This window comes from Puntigrus tetrazona, chromosome 10, assembly GCF_018831695.1.
Source record: "Puntigrus tetrazona isolate hp1 chromosome 10, ASM1883169v1, whole genome shotgun sequence".
In the NCBI taxonomy this organism is placed as follows: domain Eukaryota; kingdom Metazoa; phylum Chordata; class Actinopteri; order Cypriniformes; family Cyprinidae; genus Puntigrus; species Puntigrus tetrazona.
In genome coordinates this window covers 241,853-266,439 of record NC_056708.1, presented here as the reverse complement: position 1 = coordinate 266,439, position 24,587 = coordinate 241,853, and the positions used below count along the sequence as shown (strand labels likewise).

Below are 24,587 nucleotides of genomic sequence, written 5' to 3'. Positions count from 1 at the left end.
GTTTTTTCTCTGAGGAGGAAGTAGAATGAGGAAGGGTGCGGAGTCGAAATAGAGCTCCTGATTAAGGGAAATATACTTTACAAAAGTAGAGTAAAGATTTTGTTTTTGTAGTGATTCAAGAGGGGAGATTTTGATTGATAACATCCAGTAATTATTTTCGTTTCAAAGGATTTTGTTTTTTGAGTTTCGCGAGGGAATACTGGATATGGTGAGTTATTCAGTTTAATGTTGTTAAACTGGGGTTATGCACATATTTTTTTTAAGTTAAGTGTTTAAATCTTTATTGAAGTGTATGTATATGTGTATTTTTCACTGTTAGTTGTTAAATTGATGATCGTTAATCGCACGTGGCCGCAGTATCTGATACACGTGAGCCTGTAGAAAATGTAACATATTAGGCTATTTATGCAAATATTATTGTTATAATCTGTGAAACTAAAATGTTTATCATAATGTAAGATAATTTTGAGATGACACTTATTTGAAATTGTTTTATTGAAACGCTGTCTTATTTTAATAGGTTGGATGTTTTCTTTGATGGGAGCTGACCGAATCGAGTCTGAGAGGAGACCAGAGTTACCAGAACTGGAAATGTACCTTTTTAAGGATTTCAGAAGACATTGTGGACAGTGATCTACTGCTACGTCGTTGGATTTGAGATAAGTGATTGAGAACTGATCTCAAAAGATTTGAACAGGTTTGAACCTACTCCAGAAAGAGGATATATTTAGTACAGTGAATGTGGATTATAGTTAATTCATTGTGTGAGTAACAGAGAGTATACCACCAAGGATTCATTTGAGTACCAGTGTTATTTTCATTTCAATTTTATATTGGAATCTGTTTTATTTACGTTGTGATTTGTTTATTTTTTCTTTTATTTTGTTTTATTATGTTTTATATACTTAGGGGGGTAATTTGATTAAAAGTATACTTGCTATAAAACCTGATTGTGAGTTTCCAGTGATTTCCTATCTCCAGAGAGCCTCTGAGTCACAGTTAGATCAAACGAACAGTGGAGCAAGATATTAAGAGCAATACATTTAATTGAATATAAGGTGTACCCTGTGCTACACAAACACATCCATGGAAGAATAGTTTTAAATCATCAGTGTCTTTTATCAAAAAGCAAATAGAACTCTTTATTATAATAATGAATCGATCATTTTCTCTGAGTTTAATCCTTAGACAAGGTGTTGTATTTTTTGTAATAAATAATTTACTTCTTAACTTTGCAATTAATTTTTTTGTAATATTTAATCCTCTTTATGTGATGATCAGGAACAATAAATGATGACAACATTTTCATTTCATTCATTATCTCTTTTCTGTTCTGTTCAAAATGATGACAAAAAAACAATAACCTTTATAACAACTCCTTTGTTCTGTGACATGCAGCTGAGCTACTGTTAGATTCTACTACTACTGCGTGCGTGTGTGTGCGTGTGTGCGTGTGTGTGTGCGTGCGTGTGTGCGTGTGCGTGTGCGTGTGTGTGTGTGCGTGTGTGTGTGTGTGTGTGTGTGTGTGTGTGTGTGTGTGTGTGTGTGTGTGTGTGTGTGTGTGTGTGTGTGTGTGTGTGTGTGTGTGTGTGTGTGTGTGTGTGTGTGTGTGTGTGTGTGTGTGTGTGTGTGTGTGTGTGTGTGTGTGTGTGTGTGTGTGTGTGTGTGTGTGTGTGTGTGTGTGTGTGTGTGTGTGTGTGTGTGTGTGTGTGTGTGTGTGCGCGTGCGTGTGTGTGTGTGTGTGTGTGTGTGTGTGTGTGTGTGTGTGTGTGCGTGTGTGTGTGCGTGTGTGTGTGTGTGTGCGTGCGTGTGTGTGCGTGTGTGTGTGTGTGTGTGCGTGTGTGTGCGTGCGTGTGTGTGTGCGCGTGTGTGTGCGCGTGCGTGTGCGTGCGCGTGTGCGTGTGTGTGTGTGTGTGCGTGTGTGTGCGCGTGCGTGTGTGCGTGTGTGTGTTTGTGCGCGTGTGTGTGCGTGTGCGTGTGTGTGCGCGTGTGCGTGTGTGTAAGCGCACCTTGACAGATTCTGCTGTTTGGAGTGTGTGTGAAGCCCATCTCACATTCACAGCGATAGCTGCCAGGAACATTGAGACACTGGCCGTTTTCACACAGATCCACATCTTCAGCACACTCATCCGTATCTGCAGGACATCCACACACAAGTGAATGATGGTTAGTGTAGAGTGTGATGGATGAACAGACAGACAGACAGGAGGCTGACTGTGGACCTGAACATGTGAATCCGTCTCCAGTAAATCCGTCTGAACATCGACAGCGGTACGAGCCGGCTGTGTTCACACACTCCGCCTCAGCGCTGCAGACATGAGTCCTGTCCCTACACTCATCCACATCTGCACATTACAACACACACATTCAACAATCTACACAAAAGACATGATTACACATCACTCAGTAGTGTGAACAATACTGAAAACAACTGATTTGACTGGAACTTTATACATGTATATTGTGCTGCGCATTTTGTAAATCATTTATTTAGATTAGATTAGTGTTAAAAGGATAGTTCAACCAAAAATGAGAATCCTGTCATTATTTACTAACCCTCGTGTCATTCCAAACCTGTATACGTTTCTTTCCGTTACAAGTTAATCGCAAAAAAAAAAAAAAAAAAAATGTTTTTTGGAAGTCAATGGGGGCCAACAATGGTACCAGCATTCTTCAAAATATCATATAGAAATACCAAATGATAACTATATTGTTAAACCATGGTAATTACCCATGGTTTATGTAGTAAAATGTGTTTATGCAAATGATAATCAATATGCCCAAAAAACCTGATTACTACAATTTTACTTAAAACAGTGAAATATTGTTCCTGTCAGACTCGTGCCCTGTCTTCCTGTGTTTTCCTCCGTCTCGTGAGCCAGTTTCTGTTGGCCTGTTGAATAAAGTTGGCTGTTGAAGTATGTTTCTGGTTTATTTCTAAATAAACCGTTTAATTTTTGTCAAACAAAGTGGTTGTTGCATTTCTGGGGCAGAGGACTGGTGGTTCTTCCACAGTTTTATTGATTTCTTCCTTTTAAGTTTTAGTTAACCTGTGAGTCCCACTCCGTCGCTGTTGGGTCATGAGAACGTAAGATCGACTCGAGGATGGAGTCCTCTGTTGCTGAGAAAGAACTGCTCCAGAAGAGTTTTGGGCCTATTCTCAAGAAAGCTGGTGAATGGACTGGTTATGGCACTTAAAACATTGAATAAACCTATTTTATATTTTACTGATTGTAAGTCTAAATGTCACCAAAAACGTAAAAACATGTTCTGTTGGGTTGAATGAACCATAGAAAGGAAGTGCACATAAATGAGGCTGAGCGGGCGTTCTGTTACTGACTGAACTTGGTAGGTTTTCTTTGGAGTCAGGGTGAGCACTGAAAGAGATTACAGGCAGTAAGGTTGACTTTTGTTGAGTAGAGTGGAATGAGGTCTGGGTCGAGGAGGATGGATGAGATCTTTGCTCAGCTGGAGATTGTGAGTGTTATCTACTATTATGGGCTCTGTACCTGGTTCTGCAGCGCATTATGTGGTTAGGAGCAAGCACTCTTTTCATACACTGGTGCAGAAAATAATCAGAAATGGGCATTTTTTTTCTTGTTTAAGATGATCTGAAATGTATCACCTGCTGATATATGTCCCAAAGGTTCGATAAATACTTCCCTGAAATGTGACACAAAACTATCATATGATTACACAACTAGGCCATTCTGATACCTGGAGATGTAGGTAAATACTCCATCATCCATCAAGTAGAGCAGACAGGGAAGGTCTGTGAAAGTGTGTGCTCGTATAGTGCTGTGAGGAGCTTCAGGTGATCAGTGTTCTGGAGACTGCTGACTTGCAGACATTAACACCTCACTATCAACTAACATCAATAACCGATCAACAGCCTGATTTTTATTGATGAAAATGAAAGGGTTAATTCTCATTGAGTCATTGCTCAAATCAAATCAGGTATCTGTTGTGGAACAACAACATACAAACAGCTTTGGTTATCAACATTCTTCAAAATATCTTCTTCTGTGGTCCTCAGGTTTGGACATGAGGACATGAAGTGTGTAAATGAAGACAAAATGTTACGTTTGGATGAACTATCCTTTTACCAAAGATTAATAAATACTGTACTAGTATATTACTCATTATTTGTTCATATTAGCAAATGCATTAATGATGTTAACAAGTGAGACCTTATTGTAAAAAATTTGAAGAAATTATATGAAATTTCAGTGCTTTTGTCTTAGCATTCCTTCAAAACTCCACCAACTTCCACCAACTTTTATGCAACTTTCACCTCTCATCTCAATATGTTTCTGCAACCCTTTCCTCTGACTACAAACACAATGTTTTCAGGGACTACTCTAACTTCTCTACATCCCAAACATCTCCCATTCATGCATTTTCATTATGGCACTTAACTGATTTTGTAGATTTTGAGATTCTGCTCGATCTTGTAGGTTTGTGCTGTACAACATCAGGAAAATCAGACCATACTTATCAGAACACGCTACACAGATCCTCGTCCAGGCACTAGTCCTGAGTAGACTGGATTACTGCAACGCCCTCCTTGCTGGCCTCCCAGCCTCTACAACCAGACCTCTTCAGATGGTCCAGAATGCAGCGGCAAGGGTGGTCTTCAACGAACCAAGGAGGGCCCACGTCACGCCCCTCTTCATTAGTTTACACTGGCTTCCTATAGATGCCTGCATCAAATTCAGATCCCTGATGCTGGCCTACAGGACAATCACAGGCTCCGCTCCCTCGTACTTACACTCACTAATTGAATCATATGTTCCCTCCAGGTGCCTACGCTCTGCAAACGAAAGGCGTCTTGCAGTGCCTTCACAAAAAGGTGCAAAATCACTCTTGCGCACCTTCACCTGGTCTGTTCCTCGCTGGTGGAACGATCTGCCCGTTACCACTAGGGCAGCAGAGTCACTAGCAATCTTCAAAAACCAACTCAAAACTCATCTTTTTCGTTTGCACTTGACCCAACATTGATAGCACTCTCTTCTTCTTCTCCTGCTCCTTCCTATCCTTTTATTGTTTAAAAAAAAAAAAAAAAAAAAAAAAAAGCCTTGTGTCTGCGTTAGGTAAGACAAGACCCCACTCAGAGCACTTATGCACTACTGCCCTTTTGCTGATATTAATTTGCTTCTATATGCCTACCTCATTTGTACGTCGCTTTGGATAAAGGCGTCTGCTAAATGACTAAATGTAAATGTAAATGTAAATTTTACAAGCATTTCCAGCTTTCAATGATTGTGTACAGTCATAAAAAAGTTAAAATTGAGCAATGTATCTTTCTGATTCAGAAAATGAATACAACAAATTAAATTAAACCATACAGCTCAAGCTGTATATTACACTTATTACTATAGTGGGTTTTAGGAATTAAAAATGTATTGTAATATTGCAGACTACACACCATTTCATGACAGCGTCATACTAAATTACAATACGCACCAGCACATCTGACTCCATCTCCAGACCATCCGTCCCTGCAGGAGCAGCGGTAGTGTCCGGGTGTGTTGAAACAGATGGCCTGTGTGTCACAGTCGTGAGTGTTCGTCTCACACTCATTCACATCTGCATCAGAGCATGAGAGATTACACTACAGACCACTGACAAGCAGGACAGCCTGTGAAGTATCGACATGTACACATAAAGTAATACTGAGTATGAAACAGGATCAGGTCTGACCGGTGCAGCCAGTGGTTCCTTTCTTCACGTAGTAACCCAGCTCACAATGACAGATGAAGGAGCCCTTGGTGTTCTCACACTCCCCAGACAAACAGATGTTGGAGTTGAGTTCACACTCATTCACGTCTGAAAACATCAAACAAAGGCCCACACCAACAGACTAAACCGAAATCAGATCATCAGAAGACTGTAAGATTGAAGACAGACCCGGTAAAGAAAGACATCTTTGTGACAAAAAAATGCTTTAAACATACAGGACATAAAACAAATGTTGATTTAATTCAATTAACAGAAAATCTATTTATAAAATAATTTTTACCGCATTCTTAGATTGAGTCTGTCTCATTTTGTTCTGGTTCTTCATGTCTTTCCAGACAGACTGATCAGATCAGATCTCAAACATCTCACTGCATTATTAGAATTAATGACCAAATGAATGTTTGGAACTTTATACTGATATTTCCTACTGACACACTAAAGCAGACGGTAGAAATAACTGACTACCATTTTATCTGGCTAAGATATTAGTCTTTTAATAATTTTGGCCATCACTGTAAATAATATTGAGAGTTGTGCTGTGTAAACTGAATTCTAAAATAAAATGAACAAACACAGAGTTTGAAAAACTGAAAAGGAATTGCGCAGCGTACCGATGCATGTCCTCATGTCCGCTGAAGTCATGTATCCTTCATGACACACACAGAGAAAGGCTCCAGGGACATTAGTGCACTGACCACCTTCACAGATGTCAGCATCCTCTTCACATTCATCCACATCTGAAGACACACGGACAGAAGAATTATGAGTGTGCGTACATACTGTTTGTGAATAGCTGCTGTGTTCAGTGGTCTCTGGAGATACAGAAGAAGCGCTGAGGTTTCTCAGGTTCACCTGCACATGTCCGCTGGTCCGGGGTCAAAGCGTATCCCTGACCACAGCTGCAGGAGTAACTGCCCTCTGAGTTACTACAGTACAGCTCACATCCTCCGTTCTCTATCATACACTCATCTACATCTGAGCAACAGAAAAACATCACATTTACTTAACTATTTTAAGTCATTTCAATCATTTATGAATCTAAACAAACACAGGATAGGTGTGTAACGATTTGTGCATTGTGTATCGTAAGATTCATGGTCTTTCTAAACAACTAAATAATGACACACACGTGTTCTGCTCACTCATAGGGATGATCACTATGATTTGGAAAATGATCATGAATCGTATGATACACGAATAATGACACTCCTACAGAAGAATAAGAAGAATCACGGTTTTAAAAAAAAAGCTCAAACCCTCACTCTGAGTTTACAAGTTTTTGATATCCACATATTCTTTTAATTAAAGTGGTTATGGTATTTCTGTCTATTAAACATTAAAGATTAAGTGGACATTTTAATTAAATGGTCCTTGGTCCATTTTAAACAAGTAGGAAATGAATTAGTCAATTAATTAATAAATTAGTCATCAGATTAATTAAACTACATGCTTGTGGCGGCCCTACTATGAAAGTGGGAGGGCAGAGTGGGAGAAAACGAGTAAATGAACATTAAAGCTCATCTAGAGGTCATGCAGAGCTCTGACCTGTGCAGTGTTTTCTATCAGCTGTGGTCTGATAACCAGAGGTACAGGAGCACTGGTACGTCCCCAGCACATTCACACACCTGCCATTCAGACACAAGCTGCTGCTCAGATCACACTCGTTCACATCTGCAGACAAACCATAACAGATCCAGGAGAGTAAACAATGTAATGGAGATGAGAAGCTCCTGATCTAAGAATGAGGTGATATTGTCTGTCACCTTCACAGGCTCCGCCGTCCACAGACAGCTGATGACCAGGAGGACACACACACCTGTAGCTGCCTTCAGTGTTTTCACAGGTGCCTCCATTACACAGAGACAGGTTTCGCTCACACTCGTCAATATCTACAGCATCAAACACACACATGCATACACCACAGTGATGGTTACTCTCATAATTAGGGGAAAATATACTCCACCCTGTCCTACTCGAGGGACATATGTTTAAGAAACCTTAGGAATCCAACATTATGCATAGAAATGCATTGCATTCAGACACAGCATCAGGCATGGCATTAAAGTCATTGACAGGTGACGTCACATCATTACAATGGCTCCTGTCAATGAGGCAAGTTAATAGTCAGTTCTTGAATTTCCTGTGATGGAAATGAGAAAAAACTTTGACAAGACCTTATTACGACCTATGCTCTTAAGTCAAATGCAGAAATGTTAATTCATGTGTTTTTTTTTACCTCTGGGTTAAATTATTGTAATGCTTTATTGGGTGGCTGTTCTGCACGCTTGATAAATAAACTTCATCTGGTCCAAAACACAGCAGTAGAGTCCTTAAAAGAACTAGGAAGTATGATCATATTAGTCTGATTCTGTCAACACTGCACTGACTCCCTATTAAACATCGGAAAGATTTTAAAATCTTGTTAATTACTTATAAAGTCCTGAATGGTTAGCTCATCAATACTTGAGTAAGCTCTTGTCATATTATATCTACTATAGAATATACTACCTAGAAAATCAATATCGACTGCGGGGGCCAGATCCTTTTCCTGTTTATCACCCAAACTCAGGAACAATCTCCCTAACACTGTTCGGGAGGCAGACACACTCTGTCAGGTTAAATCTAGATTAAAGACACATCTCTTTAACCTAGCCTACACATAACACACTAATGTTCTTCTATTATTCAAATCTGTTAAAGGATTGTTAGGCTGCATTAATTAGATCAGCTGGAACCGGGAACACTCTGTTTCTAAGTTCTTATCCAGATGTTGGATCAGCACAAAGAGATGACCTTCATCAGAAGATCTAGATGAGAACCATAGACGGAACAAGACACACAGTTTTATCGTTGATTATGATATTTTATTGAGGCTCTAAGAGTATGAATACAGATCTCCTGCATCTTACCTAAAGATGTTATTCTTTCCTGTGTTTGAGGAATAAAGCTTTACATATCTTATCTTTACCACCTCAATTAAGTAATGAAATGTAAAGAGTAAATCGTCACTCACCCACGCAGTTCTTCATCATCATAAATGCACTCTCATAGCCTGGAAAACAGTCACACTGAAAACTGCCCAGTGTGTTCACACACGTGCCATGACCACAGACATCAGGAGAGATCACACACTCATCAATATCTGTCAAAATTACACGCAGAGACAAACATTTTCAGCTGAAATGTATGCAGAGGATCAGCACAAACATTCATCTGAAAATGATAAAACATGCATTTATTCAAATATAAGAGTTTATATTGCTGGATTATATTGGGGAAGCACAATATTTGATACCAGAATGTAACTCAGGGGTTTAAATGATCATTTATGACTGTCATTGTTTACTGATGAAGATGATCTTCACAGACACTCAGAATCACCTGTGCAGTTTTGCTCATTAGTATCCAGAGCAAACCCACTATCACAACGGCATCTGAAGCTTCCAATAGTGTTCCGGCATTTTCCATGAATACAGATGCTTTGGAAAACTTTACACTCATTGATATCTGACAAAAAGGGGATTGCATAAACATCATTAACATATGGCATACAGGAACCTCATGAGAGCGGATACAGTGGAAGTGGTATTTGTTGGACCTTTATAGACAGCTCTTCCAGTGAGTATGTCTCCTTTGTTGGCGAAGCCTAGTCCTCTCGGACACAGAGCATTGAACTGGCTTGTTCCAGGCTCAGGACACGGGTCACAGTCTCTGCCCCAGGCCAGACCCACCGTACAGCAACACACGTCCATACGGAAGCGTCCCGGCACCGCCTGCAAACACTCGTCTTCATCGTAGTTGAGGAAACAGGGCTCTGAACGAACATCTGGGGAACAACGGACAAAGAAAGAACATTTCTTTCCAATTCTTTGCATCACTTGGTGCTTAAATGGTAAAGAACAACCTCAGCAACGGATGCTTTCCATCATAGTGCTCAGCCTCATTCCTTTCTAACTTTTATGTGTTTGAAATGATTCCTAAAAACACCTCCAGAAGTGCTGATGTCAAAACAAAGTTATAGGAGTAGTATTTACCAGACCTTAAAGGGGCTTGATGTAGGATTTTGACTCTACTAAAGCATAAAAATACTATAATATGTTTGCAGATATTTAAGAAACATGCTAAGTTAACATACTTGTTTATCTGAAAAACAACGCTACAGTCTGTAATTCTCTTTTGCTTTACATGTTGATTTGAACTAAAATGCAAATTCATTCTTCACCATTACGGGGCGCTGAAATCGACCAATCACCATAGGAGTGTAGGGAAATTAATCGATAAAATATCATTTGGGAGTCATTGAACAAATAAGGTAAAATAAATGCATATTATAAGAAAATGAATGGGTTTTTTGACCTTGCGTGCATGTCAACCTGATGTTGGGTACTTCCAAAACCAAAATATTAACCTTTCAAAAGCCATAATAGGGGCACTTGTAGCAGGTTGTAGCTCACAAGATCAGTATAATTTCCAAAGAGCCAGATCAGGAAACATGCTTCAGTGCATTAAAGGAGTCATCGGATGCCCCAGAATACACTATCAATAAAATGTAATCTAATAGACAACACACAATCTTTGTCATGTAATTTGTAATAAGTAGCAAACTAAAAATGTTAAGTATCAGTCCAGCAGAGATTTTGTGCTACAAACAGTACTGACTCACCCACACAGACACGTCCAGAGACATCCAGCCTGAGACTCTCTGGACACTGACATCTAAACGATCCTCTAGTGTTCACACACTGCCCGTTAAAACACACTCCAGGAAACACCTCGCATTCATTTACATCTACACACACACACACACACAGAGGGGGGGTGAAAATCACAGAATTGACAGATTCATGGGTCAGTCACTTCATTATCACGCAATATGGTCACCTTCACACGAAGCTCCTCTTGATCGAGCAAATCCTCGTTCACACACAGGATCTGTGCACATAAATCATATAACACAATATCATACAAAATGGATATCAAAATATCTTTAAGCATATGATAAAATAAAGTTAACATGCAGGGGTTGATATAAAATAACTGGCTCTTTCTGCAAACCCTTCTGTACAAAACCACCTGGAAACAGATAAACAGAGCAAGCACTGAACTGACAAGATCTTTAGATGTATATTTAGTCTCCTTCTTAGTTAAAGTAAAGTAAAATATCTACACACTGAGAAACACCAGGGACTACACAAGAGAACTAAGTAGACACAGGTGTGAAACATGAGGGCAAATCAGAAACTGTGGAAACAGATGTTTTCATTGCTTTCAAGTCATGATCTCTGCTTAAGTGCACCACCTTGTGGCACAAGACAAGACAGGCCTACAGGATCCATGGCGTCTGGACCAGGATGCTTTGATCTCACAGTCTGAGGAGTAAACCAGGGTTTCTGTCAGCAGCCTTCAGCAGATAAATCCCTCTCTGAACACATGTAGAGCAGTATGTCTGCTTCATTTACCTTCCTCCCCAACAACCGCTGCGTTGTGAAGTAGGGATGTTTGCTCACGTTTGAATGGGGCCTCTATTATAACTCTGCTTTAACAATGCTAATAAGTAGAGGATGTTGCCTTGCTATCTGTTGCTCTGTTATCTCAAGACAGGCATGAGCTGCTAACCTGACACATGTAATGCTCTTAAGAATAGAGCACAAGTTAATGCAATCATCCTTTACTATTAATTATATTACAAAATAAACATGAATGAACATCAGAAGGTATGGTGTAAGAAACAGTACTGAACTGAATCATGTCTCGTGATCATTCAATCAGTGTTTGATACGTATATATTACTCACAATAATTGAATTATAATTTAATTAACAGGTTTACCAATAAACATATTTTTTGTGTATTTTCCCCCTGCATCTCCTGCTGAAAACATACTGAACTGTGAATTCAAAACCAAGGTGAGTGCCTTTGAGCACTTTTACTCTGTATAATACTCTAGAAGAGCACTAGATAGGGAGCAGCAGTGTTGTGGTACCGCTCTGACAGGGTTCACACGGGCTGCCCCAGGCTGCTCCCAGCGTCCCACAGCACTCAGACCTCAGCGTCGCTCCGTTCATGTTGACCTCACAGCGGCCGTCCTGAAGGGTCAACCAGCACGAGCCCTTCAGACTGTCTGTGAAAACACAGCAGGCAGCGCTTTTAACAGAGACAGATATACATAAAAAGGCGTTTCCTGAATAAATGTGAATTATGACATTAAAATCATAAGAGGTGTTTAACATTGTACATTTACCAACACATACGAGTCCGGTGGAGTCCAGTTTACTTCCTAGTGGGCACTCACAGGAGAAAGAGCCCTCGCTGTTCTTACAGACTCCATTAACACACGGGCTGCTCACACACTCGTCCACATCTGCAGAACACACTTCATCTGACAAATCTTTTTAATTTTAATCAATTAAATGCATCCTTGGTGAGCAGAAGAGATGCTTTTTGTGTTAAAAATGTACAAAACGTATATAATATAAGTGAGATCTACGTAAATCCATTTTCCTTATCTACACCTGTAACACCTATAATAAGGGACTATTTAGAAGTAGATCCAGCTACAGTGTTCTTTCTCAAGACACACACAGTTCTGTTTATAAAGCGCTAGAGCAGACAGGTCAGGATTACTGTAAAGACCTACAGGATCTACAGGCACAGATGCTGTAACTGACCGTCACAGGTCTCTGCGTGGTGTGTGAAGGTGAATCCAGCCGGACAGGTACAGCTGTAGCTCCCCGGCACGTTCCTGCACAGGCCTTTATCACAGAGGAGACGCTTCACCACACACTCATCCACATCTAAAAAAACACACATCAGATAACAGCTGACTCTTCTGCTCCACATCATACACAATAACACTCTATGGACTGTTCTTTTTTTTTTACAATGTACTCGCCAGTCAAATATATACATCTCACAGACGTTAAATTCCAAGCAATATTCACTGTGTTAACACAACAATGACTGCAGACACACACTGAATGTGTTAGCTCATAGTAGATCTGTACTAAAGGTGGACTGACCCACACAGTTTGTGCCGGTCTGGTCACTTTCATAGCCGCTGTTACAGGCGCAGCGGAAACTTCCTCTGAGATTCTCACACGCTCCATTAGAGCAGATATCAGGATCCAGAGCACACTCATTAATGTCTGTCTCACAGGAAAATACAAAACATGAAGACACTTTGACAATATCCTGTAGTGAGGTTATGAGAACATGAATGAATGATATGAAATATAGATTTATTAGTGAAGTCTTGTAAGAAGGCTGAAATCTTAACCATACACTTTCAAGTATAGACCTACGTCTAAACACATATAACCTATTCCCCACAGAACTCCTAATGCAAGGATGACATGTTTGCCCGTAAGGACAGCATTAGTAACAGCTCATTTTACTCAGGCGAGACCTTTAGGTGTATATTGAAACAAATGTGACAAAAATGAGACAAATGAAAACTGCAGTTATTTTCCGGTCTTTATACGCTGAGTCAGATTTTGTGCTGCAAAACATCCATAACAGCTGTTGTCAAAGCTGCGAAATAATAATTAACATGAGGTATATAAATCATTTTAGTAGCATGTCTAAAGTAAAGCCATCACTGAAAATCATTTTGGGTTGGAATTAATGTAAACATATCAGATACTAGTCGTGTCTGAAGTGAATGTAAACATGAGGGCCAAAAAATCTGATACGGTCAAAAGCACACATCAGATCTGTGCATTAAGATTTTCAGTGTAAACGCAGCCTAAACACCGATAACCTCTCTGAAGCTGAATGGAATTATAATTTTAATCATAAAATGACTTTGTAATTTTGAATGTAAACTCTCAGCAGCAAGCAATGACAAACGAGTAAAAGAGTAAAAATCACGTAATGTGTCCCACTCTTTAGTCTGCATGAAGCATATCAGACTCACCTTCACCATCAGCAGAAAACCCAACGCCGCTCGAACACAAGGCCTGAAACTCAGCTGGAAGAACACATGACAGCAGTGTACAGAATCCACAAGAAACTACAGACTTAAACCACGCTGAGAATAACAGCAGCTACGACATAAATGACAGGAACAATGGTCATAATCTCCTAATCTAATCTAATATTCAGATAAAGAGATATTTGCGTGCTCTTATCTGATGGGATGCAGGGTAGAAGACTGGGCCATTTATTCATTATCATGGGTTTGTTTATAGATGCTTTAACTAAGCAGAGCTGGTTTTATCAGCAGTAAAATTCCATTTGTTCTTAATATTGGTTTGGTTCTGCTCCCAAATCTCTCTCATTAAGAGTAACAGTGCATGAAAAATCCACAGCTTGAAGGGTTTTAGTGTTTAGTTAGCTGTATCTACCCTGGACAGATCTCAGCCTCATCCAGACACAGCTGTAGCAAGCAGGTCGTGTTTAATGAGTGTACCTGAGTGTGTGGCAGGACAGGGACGGCACGGCTCACCGAAGCCATGGTCAGGGTTAGCACAGCAGCACTGTGATCTGGTGACTGACCGCTGGACGAGCCGAGCACACCAGCCTGCTTTAACTGCCCTGTAACAGCTGCTGCGCACGTGTGTGTCTGCAGAAGAAATAGAAGAGGAATACAGTCAAAACTATACTGCTGCAGAAACACACACACACACACACACACACACACACACTGCCCACGGAGCACACACTACGACAAACCTTCAGATATAAACCTTCAAAGAGTGTGAGGTGCTTGCTGCTGCTCATCATATAGTGCTTTAATGGTTCATTTAGAAGTATTTCTCCTGTTCTCTTAATCAAATACAATTGTGGTGTCAGACAAATAAGAAAAAAGACACAAAATAAGGACAGGATAAAAACACACAAAAAACATGAAAGTTGTCATGATGAATTTGATCAATGAACTTCCATTTGTTCACCACAAGGTGTCATTATTCACTCTCACACCACAAATACATCACTCTGTACTTCATTTCCCATACTCCATTGCACTGACTGGTTTCACCTGCATTCAGTCACACACACACACTTTCTCTCACTCTCCACCGAGTATTGTATAGCTCTTATCACTGTTCTGTGTATTAGTCCCTATTAAGCTCAATCTAAGTCTAATTGTCTGGTTTTGCCTGTGTTCTGACCCAGCCGGTGTACTTTGGATATACCCCATCGTCTTGCCACGCTGATATTGTTTGCCCCTGCAAGATTCTGGAGTAAACTCAAAAGCTGCATATGGTATACCTGGGAAAATGTTGTTTTAAAGCTGGTTATAGCAGACATGCATTTTTTTTTATTTAAAATAACAACTATACTACTGTGTAACTATTAATTAGAGAGTAATGCAACAATTAGAACAGGATTAAGCCTCATTTTGCAGGCTGTGTTCATCTTAACACACACACTGGGCAAATCAGGACACTTTATTTGGAATTTAATAAATCAGGGTTTATGTGTATGTGAGTGTGCTCTTACCTACACATGTGCGTCCATCCACTCCTATGATAAGACCTGCGAGACACTCACACCTGAAAGAGCCCTGTGTGTTCACACACCGTCCATTCATACACACACCTGGGGTCCGGCACTCGTCCATATCTGAGACACACACAGACACACACACACACACACACACACACACACACACACAGACACACACACACACACACACAGACACACACACACACGCACACACACAGACATACAGACAGACACACACACACACACACAGAAGTACAGACATACAGACAGACACACACACCTGACTTGAATCACAAATATTCCACTTTGAGCATCATGCACATGTTATTTCTGTCATGTTTGTCGGAGTTGGTCAGAGATCACCTGTACAGTAGTGTCCGCTGGAGTCGAGGCTGAATCCAGGTTTACACACACATTTAAAGCTGCCGTCTTCATTAATGCACATGCCGTTAAAACACATGTTTGTGGCGGCGCATTCATCACGATCTGAGTCAGAATAAAGGAGACTCACTACATATCTGTATTTACACACACACATATATATATATATATATATATATATATATATATATATATATATATATATATATACACACACACACACGTTATATACATATCGCAGTACATTCTTAGTGGATTCATATTTATTGGATTATAGCAAAAATATGTTTTTATGTGTGTGTGTAATAAACTATTACAGGGAACTGATATGGAAAAGGTTCTGGACGATGTGGTACCTATGCAGTTTTTCCCGTCCGCTGTGAGTTTGAACCCTGCGTTACAGATGCACTGAAAACTGCCCTCAGTGTTGAGACAGCGGCCGTTCTTACACAGCAGTCCATTCTGAAGACATTCATCTAGGTCTACAAAACAAATCTGCATGTGTTTCTACTAACTAGTCCACTTTGTTCTAATTGTAGGCACTTTGAGATGTTTCCCACACAAACACTGACATTTATGTTGACATGAATAACACCAAAATGTTGTTATTTAATTGATTGCTATATTTGAATGCTTATATACTTGATATATGCTATATATTTTGGTGGTTGGTTCTCACCAGCGCAGGCCTGTTTTCCAGGAGCCCTGAGGAAGCCTGCGTGACATCTGCAGTAGAAGGATCCAGGAGTGTTAAAGCAGTCTGCGTTGGTGCAGGGATCAGACACACACTCGTCTACATCTGAACACAACACACACACGACACACACAGGTCCTTTTCTAATATGCTTTTTGCAGCTCTTTCAAATGTCTGGTCAGATTCTAGATCATGGGTTTTTTTGGTGCTGAGCCACTGAACATCATTCATGTCTGATTCCTGGTTTGTGGTGCTGAGGTGAATGACCTGAACACTGTCCTCTGCTGTCCGCTCTGTATCCTCTGTTACAGTCACAGTGGTGGTCAGAGCCCACCGCTACACAGCGTCCATTCAACCTGCTGACCGTCTCATTCACACGCACTGCACAGAAAACACAAGCTCATCAGGGCCTTCAAGCAGCTGGAGAGCTCTTATTCTCGGTCTTGTTGAGTTTTGCTCACCGACAGCAGGACGCTGGGCTCTGAATCCATGACCACTCGCTGAGATCTGAGGTTTGATGAGCGGGTCTAGTGTCTGGTCAGGACTGAAGGTGCTGGGACGCTGAGCATCTTCTTCACTAAAGCCCCTCAGAGCAGAGCCCACCAGACAGATCCTGAAGTATTCATCTGTCCAGACACAGAGCTATCAGTCCAACAAAAAGACTTTTGCTTTGATGAGTCCAGTGACAGTGATTTTTATTTCTGGAACATTTCCACCAAAATGGATTTCTAATAAAATAAGTACCTAAAAGATAATGTCAATTTAAATAAAGCTTGAATCAGTAGTTTACTGATAAATGTCACAAACAAATGCAATCAAAACACAAAGCGTGTGTGATTTGTGTGTGTTACTCACCTGATCCCGGTACGGGACACATCTGATGAGCTGTGCTTTGAGTCCAGCAGCGTCCTCGTTCACAGCAGCACTGGACCTTACTGAAGCGTCCGCTGATCTCCTGACCACAGCGTCCATCCACAACCGATGCAAAACACACACCTGTGTGCTGCTCTGAAACACACACACATCTATACACAGTAAGAGAATAAAATAAAAACTTTCCCTGGAAAGTTAATATTTAGGTGAATATTTGATCCACTTTAAGTTGATCCACAGATTAAAGTCTCTGGTAAATGTGTGTGTGCTCTATATTTACACGTATAGCTCAGTCACGGGTGTTCATGCACTTTCTAGCAGTGTGTGTCTCTATAGTCATACGGTACTTCCCGGTGCATTCTCTACACACATTAAGTATAAGTATAGACTTTACCTGGAACAGGAAAGTGTTTTGAACAGTAACACCACACAACATCTGTGCTTAGGGATGTGGTTTGTTCATGTGCTCTCATTAAAATCAAAGGATGCTGTCAGACAGACGCAGACACACATGTTCTGGCACTGATCTGTAGTTACTGCATGTTCCTCCTGTGCTCTTCTGATGCAGCTCAGATTCTTCAAGGCACCTCTCTATGCATGCAAAACATTTCTCGCTACGTATTTTGATTTTTTAATGTTTACAATCATATATATTACTAAATATTGTTTTGAGGTGCAGGGCAAAATTTTTCTGTGGTTCCACAACAGTCTAATCTCATGAACTGCAGGTTTTTTGGACTACTTTCTTTCAAGAAAGCTGTATGAATAATTATAGGTCAAGGCCTTAAAGGTTGCGGTGTTCAACACCTGCCTAAACAAGTGCTGGACAAAGTACATACAAACACACCATAATCATTACCAATGTCTTCAAGTCTTCAGTATACAGCTACTCCAGCACTATACACGTATAACAGAGAGAAGAGTTCATCTCTGTCCGACTCACCGAGGCAGTGTGTCCGGTCAGCAGACGGCCAGAATCCAGCTGGACACACACACGAGAAACTGCCCGCTGAATTAACACAGCGTCCTCCGTCACACACAGGCTGGACGCTGGAGCATTCATCCACATCTGAGGGATTTACACATTCACTTTTATTAGCTCAAGCGGGTTTGTTGCTCCAGTATTGCAGAGGAAAGAAAAAGCAGTGGATGAGTGTCTTTAATAAAAGGCTGTGTTCAGACAGAGCCAGAACTCAACACATGCGCTCTCATTTCATTAAGTATGCTATTATTCTTTTCCTGGCATGTGTACTTGATGTTTCTTACCCTCACACTTCAGTGAAGTCCTGTGCTGCTGGAAACCCGCGGGACACCGGCACTGATACGAACCCACAGTGTTGATGCACTTTCCTCCTTTACACAGCTCAGACACAACCTTACATTCATCAACATCTGGACAAAGACAAAATACAACTCACTTAAACACTTTTCCCTTGCTTCTCAAGCTATGGTCTGGGACTGAATACCTGACTGGATGAAAACCCAACAAACAATCACAATCTGAACACTGTAACGTGAGAAGTCAAGATTCAACAAAGAGCCCCAGGACACAGGATGTCATAAAATTAGGGACAAACGGATCCAACAGATTCAGGACAGCTTTCAACATTAACACAAACTACACTAAACCCAGCTCAGAAAGGAGGGCAAGTAACTAAAATGAATGGTAGAGTATGATCACGACCAATTAAAGACTGGACCCCTCTCAGGACTTTTTAACCTCGGTGTTCCACAGAACTGCTCTTACATCCACAGAACTGGCACAGAAACTGTCCTTTCATGTATATAAATGCTCAGAACCTTAAAAGGGCTTATGAGCACCTACTCACTGATATGCATAACGGCATATATATATATATATATATATATATATATATATATATATATATATATATATATATATATATATATATATATATATATATATATATATATAATGTGTATGTTTTTTGAATAACTACTGAATGGTTTATAGTTTAAAATGTAATGTTTACTATGTGTGTGATTCAATCTCTTTGCTTCTAATCAATTCTTAGTCAAATGTTCCATATTCGTGTTATAAAATCATGTCATCATGTCATGATAAGATAACATTCATGATTTATGATTTGGGATGTGTTTAAAAGCTATCTCAAGATATGATTCAAATGACACTCTTAGCTGACCTGATGCTTTTAACTTGACTGTAGGTACATTGTTTGCCACACAGCCACAACGAGAAGAAACCCCTTCTAGTCTCATTACTTCTATTTATATACTTTAGTTTCTTTTATTTCCATGAACCAATGCCCAATCATTGACCACCAAAGACTTCAATGACAGCTGAACTTCCAACCAATCAGTTAACACTTTGGGAACCTCTTTTTTTTGCAATGACGACCACAAAGAGAATCCAGTAACACAAAGACAAAGCAAATACACCCCTAGAGGTGAACTGGTGAATGTAATATAATTTTAACCTATAAATATTACTGTAAACTTGGGATTTCACATTTTCATTCTCTTGAACTCATTCTTTCCTTACTTTCTGCAACTGGGTGAATGTGTGTTTATGTGTTAGTTAGTTAGTTAGTTAGTTAGTTAGTTTATGTGTCTTAGGTTTATCCAATAAAGCCAGAGAAGTATCTTGTGTTTTGTGTTTACAAGTTAATGTCTTAAACTGCTGTTACTGTGCTAATAAATCGTGTTTTCACTACATTTTGATTGTAATATCCAGCACAGAGTTGATGCTACACGACTCATTCAGTCAATCATCTGCCGAAACAGCGATTCTGTTCAAATTAAATGATTCTTGTTTGAACTAATTCTCTACAAAAGAGTTTGATGTATAAGGTCACTCAGAGCCCACAGACCTTGGCAGGCTCCGGTGCGTGTGTTTGGCGTGAAGCCTCTGCTGCAGGACGAGCCGAGCGCCGGACACAGCTCACACAGATGACCCCAGGCCTGACCCAGCGTGGCACAGCACAGAGCCTTACTGCTCACGAAGCCCGCGCTCGGAGACACACATGACCCATCCGGCCGCTGGACCAAACACGGCCCTGTCCGGTAATCTGACACATACACAAACACCAACAATCAAGTCACGATAGAAACATTATAACGCAGCTACATTTACACTCCGATTCACAGACCATTACATCCATAATCACACTTCCTCCAGTAAAAAAGTGCATGTCCTGTTACGTTAAAATCCTTTTGGCTTGGAAACGCTGCTTGACCTGCGCTGATTTCTCTCCTGATTCACACCAGAACTTTTTTTTAAGAGTTATTATGGAATATATATTTTAGTTTAACCGTCTTGATGGATTTGTTTCAGCTTTTGTATTGCATAACTAGCACGGACACAAAACATTTGTGCAAACAATTACAGTTTGCAGACTGCCTGCTTTAACATCCCCAGAAGAGTTTTAATAACCTTTAATGATGTTTAAGAGGCGTCTGGAGAGAGCTCAGGTAGTCTGAACATGTGTTCTGGATTACACAGCCATGAGCTTTCATTTACCGTCCGCTCCGAGCCAGCTCCTATACATCCTGAAAAAACTCTTTCTCCTGATGTTCTCTTTCTGCGCTTCTTAGAAATCTTTCACAGCTGAGGGGTAGACGCCTCACACTGAAGCACTCGGTGTTGCTCAGAATAATTGTCCATATGATCCAGAAGCTTTTCAAAAGTAACGCAAATACAGTAATATATTAAGTTTTGCTGTAATGCAGTAATATAATGCATTTACCAATAAAAATGAAAAACATACTCCCTACAACAGGTTTTGTGTCTTCAGTCTTTAAGTGTTGTATTATAGTGGGCTCTATATTATAGCTTTATTGCATTTGGTATCTCTGCCATAATTTATCTTTGATGTTATTGTTATTGTTTGATGTTACTGACAGTTATTGTTACTTACTGTATTGTGTCACGAGTCTTCACTGTGTCTTTTACATTCTGCTGTAGGTCTGGAGATCACACTCAAACCACTTCAGCCTTATACTAGATTTATAATAAGGTGCAATAAATATTTGATCTACTTAGATTAGCTTGTCATACATCTGAAGTTATTTCAATGAAAGTAACTGAAAAGTAGTTTAACTTATTCAAATTCAGAGACAGTGATATTGTATGGTAACTAATTAAAAGAGAGTACAAGGGAGAAGAATGGTTTAGTAAATTATTTTATTTTTGTAGGATTGCACATCTTGTCGAGCCACTGATGTCTCATGGACTGTTTTTGTTTTGACTGAGTTTCTGGATCTGGATCATTTCAGTTGTGTTGCTGTCTATGGAGGCTCAGACAGTTCTCTGATTTATTGCAATGCTTTTTTCCTCAGTTAGTCAAAACTGTGTGGAAGAATTTTTACTCGTTCAGATGACAATATCTGGTAAAAACTTTTTCTAGGGTCATATATTCCAGACCTAGTTTAGAATCTGTGATTAAGAACAGGACACAGACACGTTCACCTCAAAGCATTAGATTCATCCTCACATGTTATAATATATAATATATGAATATATCTCCGCAAGGAACTGCAATACTAAAATGTCAGATGTAACGTAAATGTATGCATGCATGTGTGTGTATTTATACAGTATAAACATATTAAATTCACAAAATACACACAACTGCTACCCTTAAAATATAATACTGTCTAACAATGTCTCCGTTTTTCTTTCAGTGGTTTGACTGTAGACTTGTTCTGACCTCTCTCACAGTGCGGTCCAGTGAAGCCGTACACACACACACAGCGGTTCGGTCCGACACAGCGTCCAGCATTTCCACAGCTCTTCTCACACACAGCTGGAAGAAAAAAACCTGTGTTCAAAAGCTGCTTCGGGCTCAGCGTCTGTCTCTCATACGCATCCGAATATGAGGAATCATACATCTGACGCTCGTGAGGATCAAACAGCTGCAGATCACAACCATTCTTCAGATTAAAGACATTATATTAGACATGCTCTGCCATCACGTCAGGCATCTGTATTATCATCTTAATCTGAAGCTCCAGGACACTTCAGAGATTATGTCTGGCCGTTAACACAGCTAATGTCCATACAGGTTAAAAGTGCTCATCTTGCATTTCAAAGCACTGGAAAAATGCCACGTCTTTAAAACCAGAATCAAAGACTTTTAACATCAGCTGAGCCAAGAGCTCTGGCCTGCCCTCAACTGTCTAAAGCCTGTCTAAACCCCGACAGAAAGGACCGCTTCTCTGGATGATTTACATCAGATGAAGAAGCCTGATCAGCTCCAGCGGGTCCTTCAGGACACCGGGTCTGTCGTGTCAGTGTGTTAGTGCTGCAGATAAATGTGTTCAATGACTGGGAGACTTACCAACCTTCAGCATTTAGAGGACTGGAGACATTCGGTCAAATTCACAATAAACACACTCACGCTGACCGCAGAAGCTTCCCGTGAATCCCTCCGGACAGCGGCAGCGGTCACCTTCACACAGCCCTCCGTTCACACACCTGACACCGCACTGGGCTTTCACGGGATGAAGAGAAGAGGACAGAAAGGATTTAAGTCACTAGCCTTTTTTACAGTGTGTCCTGAGATATGTGTTAAAAAGAAGCGTACATGATGTGGCACAGGCCGGGGCTGTCTGTCCATCAGGACACGTACACATGTTGGGTCTGGAGCAGAAGCCGTCTCCACAGCCGCTCCGGCAGATCGCTGAGAGAGACAGCATTAACAGCTTCAACACTCTTACAGTCTGAATGTGTTTGAGTTGCATTCTTCCAAGACACGAAACATGTTTCCTGTTTCTGATGCAGAAAAGCTAGTTCCTGCTTTCAGGAGCTTGAGACTGGACTATTGTAATGGGCTGCTAGCTGTTGAGTCCAAAAGTTACCAAGTCAAGAAAATAGGATCATATTCCCCATTTTACAGTCTCTGCACTGACTGCCTGATACGTTCTTCATCACCAAACTCTGGAACAGCCTTCCTGATAAGGTTCTGGGTTCAGACACACTCTCTCTACTTAAATCTAGGTTAAAAGCAGCCAAGCATTCACGTAATGCATCTTATATTTGTACTGCAGTTACATCTGATTAAACGCACATTATTGTTTTTTAGCTTGGGTTAAACAAATAATGTTCCCTTGGATCGAACAGCAGCTACGCTAATTATTCTCTTTTAGTCCCTATTTGTTTCTCTGTTTCTGTAAATAAACTTCAGTCTGGATCTGAGAGAAGATGCTGTCCCTCAGACAACTTACAGGATTACCGCCTTTCCTCACAAGGTAAATATGTTAAATTTGTACAGTATATAAACATATTGTAGAAACTTAATTCCCTGGAAAGCTGCTTTGCAACAAATGCATCACAAAAAGCTCTATATAAATAAACTTGAACTGAATTAAATTGAATTGGGTGTTATGAAGTCAGACTCAGAACACAGATATTACCATCACCATCTTCCACTCTTCATTTTCATTTATTCATTTTTGTTCATTATAATTATTATTATTTTAATTACTATTTTATTATGTTAGGGTTATGCATTTTAAATAGAGGCTTATATATATATATTGGGGATCACTGATCCTGTGTCTAATCATCATTCATCGAAAGCTCTAGTACAGACAAAAGCTGAGTGTTTTTTCTATTACTGTATGTTTTCTGTAAATCATCACACATTCCCTCTAGAGCGTCTCTATCAGGATCAAGAAAACACAGAGCAGATCCGTGGAGCCGGAGCTTCTGGACTCACGCAGAACACAGCGCTTCCCGGCGGGCAGAGTCGTCCAGCCCGGACAGCAGTAGGACCTCAGCCCTGACCCACACACATTAGGACTGAAAAACACAAGACCACATTCACAGAGAACTGTTCATATATCTCACACACGCTTCTGTAGTAACAGCACATCACAGTCTTATATTCTCATAAAAGCAGCATTAGTTTGCATGTGTGTCATGAGACTCACCCTCTCAGGGACTCATGTTTTTCCCGTCTCTGAGATCCATCCATATGAACAGACGCTCTTCCATGAATTCCTGAGATTTTCACCAATGAAATTCCCAGCAGAGCAACGACTCCCACCAAACACCTCAGAGCCCCTCGAGACATGATAGATCCTCATGTAATTTAACCCAGAGGACCTTCACAGTCAGTTAGATCATGAGATGAAGGAGGAATCAGACCAGTGCTCTTCTGCCCTCAGATACAAAGCTGTGAGATAAAGCTCTGCGCTGAAGAGCAGAGGAAGAGGAGGAGGTCCGGGGTGGAGAGACAGAGCTATTAAAGGAGACAGACGTGGAGATGTTTTAGAGGTACGATCATTTTTAAAGCATACTATATTAATTACTTAAAATATTAATACTTTACTATATATAGGGTGGTTAACTTTGTCAGGTGTTTAAATTCTGCTATACTGAATGACATGGCTTTGACGTCTGAGCAGAGAGCTCCGATTTTATAAACCACACACACACACTCACACACACATACACACACACA

At 40.3% G+C, this 24,587-nt stretch overlaps 1 protein-coding gene and 1 long non-coding RNA gene across 2 annotated transcripts in view; one reads left to right on the top strand and one right to left on the bottom strand.

The window, feature by feature from the left end:
* Positions 1–24,197, bottom strand: part of LOC122352377 (fibrillin-2) — a 43,998-nt gene extending 19,801 nt beyond the window's left edge. Inside the window, exons 1-34 of the mRNA XM_043249792.1 lie at positions 24,055–24,197; positions 23,841–23,923; positions 22,707–22,802; positions 22,521–22,613; positions 21,831–21,926; positions 19,992–20,189; positions 18,406–18,531; positions 18,083–18,208; positions 17,122–17,274; positions 16,728–16,892; positions 16,534–16,647; positions 16,252–16,371; positions 15,929–16,054; positions 15,555–15,677; positions 15,186–15,308; positions 14,152–14,304; positions 13,657–13,710; positions 12,761–12,886; positions 12,410–12,535; positions 11,983–12,102; positions 11,725–11,862; positions 10,624–10,674; positions 10,406–10,531; positions 9,341–9,568; positions 9,124–9,249; positions 8,756–8,884; positions 7,506–7,631; positions 7,288–7,413; positions 6,595–6,717; positions 6,354–6,479; positions 5,704–5,829; positions 5,467–5,589; positions 2,223–2,345; positions 2,010–2,135 (exon numbers count right to left, since the gene is read on the bottom strand). Of these exons, the coding sequence (XP_043105727.1) occupies positions 2,010–2,135; positions 2,223–2,345; positions 5,467–5,589; positions 5,704–5,829; positions 6,354–6,479; positions 6,595–6,717; positions 7,288–7,413; positions 7,506–7,631; positions 8,756–8,884; positions 9,124–9,249; positions 9,341–9,568; positions 10,406–10,531; positions 10,624–10,674; positions 11,725–11,862; positions 11,983–12,102; positions 12,410–12,535; positions 12,761–12,886; positions 13,657–13,710; positions 14,152–14,304; positions 15,186–15,308; positions 15,555–15,677; positions 15,929–16,054; positions 16,252–16,371; positions 16,534–16,647; positions 16,728–16,892; positions 17,122–17,274; positions 18,083–18,208; positions 18,406–18,531; positions 19,992–20,189; positions 21,831–21,926; positions 22,521–22,613; positions 22,707–22,802; positions 23,841–23,923; positions 24,055–24,197 (4,261 nt within the window). The remainder of the gene's footprint in view (positions 1–2,009; positions 2,136–2,222; positions 2,346–5,466; positions 5,590–5,703; positions 5,830–6,353; positions 6,480–6,594; positions 6,718–7,287; positions 7,414–7,505; positions 7,632–8,755; positions 8,885–9,123; positions 9,250–9,340; positions 9,569–10,405; positions 10,532–10,623; positions 10,675–11,724; positions 11,863–11,982; positions 12,103–12,409; positions 12,536–12,760; positions 12,887–13,656; positions 13,711–14,151; positions 14,305–15,185; positions 15,309–15,554; positions 15,678–15,928; positions 16,055–16,251; positions 16,372–16,533; positions 16,648–16,727; positions 16,893–17,121; positions 17,275–18,082; positions 18,209–18,405; positions 18,532–19,991; positions 20,190–21,830; positions 21,927–22,520; positions 22,614–22,706; positions 22,803–23,840; positions 23,924–24,054) is intronic.
* LOC122352556 lies at positions 23–950 on the top strand. Its single transcript, XR_006251884.1, has 2 exons — positions 23–208; positions 521–950. It is a non-coding gene; the product is annotated as an uncharacterized LOC122352556 (long non-coding RNA).
* Positions 24,198–24,587: the final 390 nt, after the last annotated feature.